Below are 6,624 nucleotides of genomic sequence, written 5' to 3'. Positions count from 1 at the left end.
CTATGGAGAACCAAAACCAGACCTCGAACCAAAACCCTTATCCAAGGGCAAAGACATTAGGGTTTCAGAAAATGAGAATGGTGGCGGCGAAAGGAGATTTACAGAAGCTGAAAAGGTGGTGGTGGCGGTAGAAAACCTCATCATTAAAAGGTAAAGAACAATTGTTAAAAACCCAAAAGCTCCGTCGAGCTCCACCATCTTCTACTACAACAACGTATCCCATTTTTTTGACTTTCCATTACATATCTCGTTTTTTCGGAAGGGGCGCTAGGTCGTTTGGGAAAGTGATAGTGGCGATGGAAGTCTAACAGTTGGTAGTGGTTCGATAACGATAGTGGTCCGGTCTCCAACACAATGAGGAGAGGGATAGAGAGAGAGAGAGAGTTATTGCCTTTAAAAGTGATGAAATTTTATTTTATAATTAATTTTTAATTATATAATCACTATACAATTAAAAGAAATTAAAAAAAGAATCAGTTAAGGGTATTTTTGTCATTTCATGTAAGTCATAGACCAAAACCACACAAAAATGTCAACCATAAGGACCAAAAGCACACGAGGTATCCAAAATTGGACCACTAATACACCACCAAACATTTTTGGACCATAATCACAATATTTTTACAAACATAGGGACCATTTCTGCAATTTTATGTTTTTTATAATCCTAAACCCTAAATAATAGTATACCAATATAGGGACTATATGTTTTCCCAAGCCCAATTTTCTAAAAGGAAAATACCACTAATAGACATAATATAAGGGCAAATTTATAAATTTAGACACAAAAAGTGAAATTTCCACCTATAGACATGCACTCCGCGGAGGACCCTCCGCGAACCTCCGTGGAATGACGTTATCTCTGCGTAGTGGTCGAAAAAAATGGGTTGTTAGCCTTTTTAATACTGCTCCGCGGAATGGGTTTCTGCGGATACAATATAACCTCCGCGGAAGGAGCTGTTTGGATCTCATAAATACCCCCGCGGAGAGGTCGACGCGGAGCTCCGCGGAGAGAGTAATGCCTCCGCAGAATGGGTGGTTGGAGCGGATTTCGAAGAGTTTTTTGATACTGATGTTTCTTTTTCATATGCTTGTTTCATTTTGGTCGATAGATCAATTCGTTTTCATTTGATTTTCAAAACCAAATATTAATACATTAATATTTTAAAAATATATCAAATTTAAAATATGAGTTTTATACCACTATGAACGGAGTCCGCTGAAACCATGGAACACCCCTCTTTCGTTGCGGCCTACCAATGGGAGTCATTTCTTTTGTGTGATCTTCACCCACGTCTGATGACTGCTCAACATGCGTAGGTGTAGGCCCAAATTCCCCCTCCAAACCATGAGTCTCGATATCATCATAGTTAAAATATGTATGATGTTGATATTTTTCTTCCTCCTCTTCATTTACCATCTCTTCCTCCTCTTGAAACCCTCCGTCTAGTTCAACATTTGTTTCTGGTACATCTTTTTTCTGTAATTCACGGTCTACTTTAGAAGTTAACTCTGCCACAACGCCTATGAGACGCTTCACTAATGCCTTTGTGCTCGTCTTCTTCTTCTTTGTCAATCTTGATGTGTCGTTTGACATATAACTAGTTTCAAGATGTTGTGAGGAATAAGCATTTGTGGCAGATTCAATTGTAGATGTTTCTATTTCGGACTTGTACATCCTTCTTCGAGCAAGCGACTCAACATGAGGTGGACTATTTGGAACAAGACTATGTTGTCGTGGGGAAGACTCTACAGGGTTAAGAGTCCAATTGACATAACGAACATAAAACGGCAACATCAGCTCCTCCGGGTTTGCCACGACATTAATAGGTTGGTTGTTTGGCTGAAAAAATCAGATGGTTAGTTTAACATGAAAATACATTGAAATTTGTAAATATAAATTATTCTTAATATAAAAACCATACCACAGACACGTTAATTATTCGACAACATTGTTCCCAATTTAATGGTGTTTTACTTCTCCACGCCCTCATCCGTGGCAATTCTGTCGGCGTGCGTATATAAAACATGGTTGCCTCTGGGAATGTCTCCAAAATCCATATCTATGAAAAAAAAGTCATGATACAAACTTATTATATAATACAAAACGAAGTTCAAATTTTTATTGTATAAAAAACTAAACAATCATAACTATTAAAATGCATTAGAAAGTAACCTTAAACAGAAGCATAAAACCAGGAACGATATACTTGTGTCCTTTCTTCGATTCGGGATTCGCCTGCTTGAATTGTCTAAACTCTTCTATTTTCTCAAACATTCCACGCATCATACGTGAAGTATATTTCCAAAAATACGTACCCCATGCAAACCTGCAATTTTCAATTTATTAATTATAATTAATGCATGGCATACTACTGCAGGCATTCCCGTTTTAAATGTAATACCTGTTCCAATCATCTATATTATCAGCAAGCTTGTATACTGCTGCAGGATTGCCCGTTTTAACATCCCGTCCGTGTAGACCCTTCAACATAAAAACAAGTTGGATAAGCATCACAACATCTTCATCTTTTAGTGCCGAAGAATTCGAGGACATAATCAAGTCTTCTAAATCTTTCAGCCACAAACGTGAATCTGAAATATCTGGGAACAACCGAGCACGAAGCTGTGAATTTGACTGCCCCTTTCCGTCATAGAGTAAATCCACATAAGGACCAACTTTTAAACCACAAATCAGAATATATTTAGTTTCACCAAAATCCAACTGGGTCCCCTGTATATCAAACGAAAACCTCCCCATTTCAAATATTGGTTTAGACCTTATTTCGTGCAACATCATCATATGCACAAGTAATGGATCACCATGTGGGATATGCATTCCTAAAAATATTGCAAAGGGGGAAGCTTCGAATAATACACGTTGTGATAGTTTTAGGCGCGGAAAATACTTTTTAATCATAGTCGCAACCACGTCTTTCAAAGTTAACTCCGCTTTTTGATTGAGATCTTCGTGCTACACAACACACACACACACACACACACACACACATATATATATATATATATATATATATATATATATATATATATATATATATTAGGACATTTAAAACATTACTAATTGAAAAAAAAAATATATTAATCCATTATGAAAAAAATAGCAACATACTTAAAAGTAGATTTTTTTTTTGTCAAAAACCATCACTCTGCGGAGGCAACTCTACGGAATGACATCTAACCTATGCGGAGGGACAAATTATTCGATTATAACAGTCCGCGGAGGAAGACATCACTCCGCGGAGCAAGCTCTGCGGAGTGACGTCCGCCTACGCGGAATGGATCATCTCAAAAAAACGAAACTATTAATTTTTAAACCTAAAAATCTGAAATCTGTTAATAAAATGGGTTTTCCTCTAATTTGAATCATATTCGACATTAGTATAATGAGAATGTGAGAAATACCCGGGAACCGTAGCCATCTGCCATAACATCGGGGAATTCGGGCTCCATCGGTGACGGAAGGAGCTCTACGACTCGATTTCGCCGGAATTTGAAGTCGTCGCCGCCGGAGTTGAAGTCTTCTCCGGAGTTGAAGTCGTCGTCGGATTTGAAGTCTTTAATCAAACCCTCTGCGACCCGATACAGAGTGACGAAGACGAAAGGGGACAAGTGGGGACCAAAAGAGGAGATTTTTTTTTGTCAAAAAAACAAGATTGAAATTACGAATTTACCCCCTCTTCGCGGAGGTTTCATAATTCCGCGGAGGGTCCTCCGCGGAATGCATGCCTATAAGTGGAAATTTCGTTTTTTGTGTCTAAATTTATAAATTTGCCCTTATATTATGTCTATTAGTGGTATCTTATGTTTTCTAAACTTAGAGAAATATAGGATGCCTAAAGTTAGGGAAAACAGTGAAATGCATGTATTGTTATGAATTTTATAATTTGAGTTGCTGAAAAGGTATAGAAAGACCCTCGACAAAGAAACGCTGGACACTCCAAGAATACCTCACTCAAAAGTCACTTCATTCAAATCCCAATGTATCCTTCACTAACATGCACCGAATAATATAATGGTGGGGGCGCATTACGCACCAAACCACCACCCTCCATTGTCGAAGGAGATTACACACACACAGAGCTTTATCACTCTGTTTCCCTCTCACTTTCTCTCTATCTATACATACAGATTCTCTATCTCTATCTCTATCTCTATCCGTATTCCTCCATTAAAGTACTCTCCATGGTCCCCGGAGATAGAGTTATCGACTTATAAAATCATGTTTCGAGACTTTTAGTTGACGGTATCATTCTCTGACAATGGGACACTATTAATTCACATGAATTTGGTTGAAGAGGTTGGAGGATTGAGATTCTTCATTCGTATAGTTGTTGCAGTTTGAAATTCACTGATTTTGTTATGTTTGTGAGATGGATCCGCCGGTGATGATGAACGGAGGTGATTTCCGATCAAGTAACGCCGCGTCGTCGTTTTGTAGTATGACGGAGATCCTGCCGTACCATGTCAATTTCGGTGGTGGCGTCGGTAATGTGGCGTCATTTGGTTTGGGACATTTGATTGGGAACAGCGACGATGATAATAATAGCGGTAGTAGTGTTGATGCGTTTATGAAGACTGGAGGTCATGTTTCTGTTGATGATCCGATGGATTTGGACCAGAGAGGGAGTAATTTTCACAGTAAGAAGCGACGTGAAGAAGATGATTCGTCTAAACGAGTTTCAATCAATAGCCCTAGCAATAACAATGGCAATTGCAAGGTAATCAATTTACTCAAACCTTTTAATTATCGTTTTGATCATATTTGAGAAACGATAATAGATATCGGTTGTCGATGAATAGATGATCAACCGTTAATGATTTTGAATTTGTGTAGCTGCAATTGCACTCGTTATCTCCCAATCTCATTACAAAATCACAAAAATTTCAACAGGAACTCATAATTTTTTCTTATTTCGTCAATTACTTGAATTTGGTTTCTTTCTTCAATTGCGGATTTGATCAATGCTAGTATTCTGATTGTAATCGGTAATCTGAACTAGGTTCATGTTCTTAATTTTTAATAGAGTGATTGTGAAGGTAAACGCCTGAAATCAATGGGGACTGAATATGAAATATTCGAAGCTAATGTCAAAGCCGATAGAAGTTCTGGAAAACAAACAGAGAACAACATGAAACCATCTGAGCCACCTAAACAAGATTACATCCATGTGAGAGCTCGAAGAGGTCAAGCCACTGATAGCCACAGTCTAGCAGAAAGAGTAAATTTGCTTCTAACTTTTTCATTAAAATTTCGTTTTTTATATAAAACTTCATTCGAATGATGTAATAATTACTTTTAAGTAAAAAATCCAAAAGGTTTTCTACATAAAGTTTTTGTTGATCTTTTGATCTATATATATTGATGGACACAGGCTAGAAGAGAAAAGATAAGCGAGAGGATGAAAATTCTTCAAGATCTAGTTCCTGGGTGTAATAAGGTATGATTTATCATTTTTCTTATTCCAAAAGATAAAAATATTCCTAAAACTTAAGAATAAATTATATGATGTTAGGTTATTGGGAAAGCAATGGTCCTAGATGAAATAATCAATTACATTCAAGCATTACAACGACAAGTTGAGGTGTTATTGCATCATAACTTAATTTTCCAACAGTGAAAATGTTGAATTATACGATTATTAACATGTTTTCGCTTTTCATAGTTCTTATCGATGAAGCTTGAAGCTGTCACTTCAAGATCACACCCCAACTCCGAACAATTTCCTTCAAAAGACGTGAGTCCCACTTTTAGGAATACTGTTACATACATCAAACTAGACAGGACTGGACTAGACTAACTTTCTACAACTATTTTCGATGATGATATGCCTTTCTCACAAACAAAAGATAAAATGAGTCTAAGGGCCACCTCCTAGACCTGGACATGTATCTGTATCTGTATATTTTGACTTATGAGTCGATGGTTGGTGTTTTCAGTATGGTTGCCAAACGTATGACATGGTAAGCATGCCGTTTGTTTCCCAACCAACAAGAGAGTTTAGTAGGGGATCATCACCGGAATGGTTACACATGCAAATTGGTGGCAACTTCGAAAGAACAACGTAATTTCAACATAATCCATTATCAACAACAATAAGACCCATTTAAAGGAAGCCATAAAATTATGGGTTAATAGCTTAGTGACTACTACAAAAAGTTAATGAAAAAATCTTGAAACTATATCTATATATCTTCATTTAGTTTGTGTGTTACGATATTTAGGCACAATTTCTTTACATGCACGCTATGGCGTATAGTTGTTTTCATATTGTATACCTCTATAAAGTATGTGAGATTTTTTTTTAAACATAAATCATATAGTTTGTTTAATAAGAATTAGGGTTTGTACTAAGAAAATAAAGATTCATCGTGTAAAGTAAACTCTAATATACTTTTACTTTATGTGTTTACTTTTTTGTACTTGGCTATGTGGTCCTTAAAAGTATCTAGTAGAAATGTTGATAAAAGAATATGACGTGTTAGACAATAGACACAAGCCTTTATGTGGTCTTGAACATAATCTTCTTTTCTTTTGGAAAAAAAAAAATATTAGTCATATTGGTTAACTGTTGTTTGTTTACATATAAGCGATAATGTGTCTTT

The 6,624-nt window shown here is 36.5% G+C and overlaps 1 protein-coding gene across 1 annotated transcript; it reads left to right on the top strand.

Annotated features, from left to right (window-relative positions):
* The first annotated feature begins 4,046 nt into the window (after positions 1 to 4,046).
* LOC111921101 (transcription factor BHLH094) lies at positions 4,047 to 6,423 on the top strand. Its single transcript, XM_023916679.3, has 6 exons — positions 4,047 to 4,739; positions 5,046 to 5,240; positions 5,394 to 5,459; positions 5,535 to 5,603; positions 5,685 to 5,756; positions 5,959 to 6,423. The coding sequence occupies exons 1-6, from the start codon at positions 4,392 to 4,394 to the stop codon at positions 6,085 to 6,087; spliced, it is 879 nt and encodes a 292-aa protein (XP_023772447.1). The 5' UTR covers positions 4,047 to 4,391; the 3' UTR covers positions 6,088 to 6,423.
* Positions 6,424 to 6,624: the final 201 nt, after the last annotated feature.

This window comes from Lactuca sativa, chromosome 8, assembly GCF_002870075.4.
Source record: "Lactuca sativa cultivar Salinas chromosome 8, Lsat_Salinas_v11, whole genome shotgun sequence".
Classification (NCBI taxonomy): Eukaryota; Viridiplantae; Streptophyta; class Magnoliopsida; order Asterales; family Asteraceae; genus Lactuca; species Lactuca sativa.
This window is presented reverse-complemented; position numbering and strand designations above follow the sequence as displayed.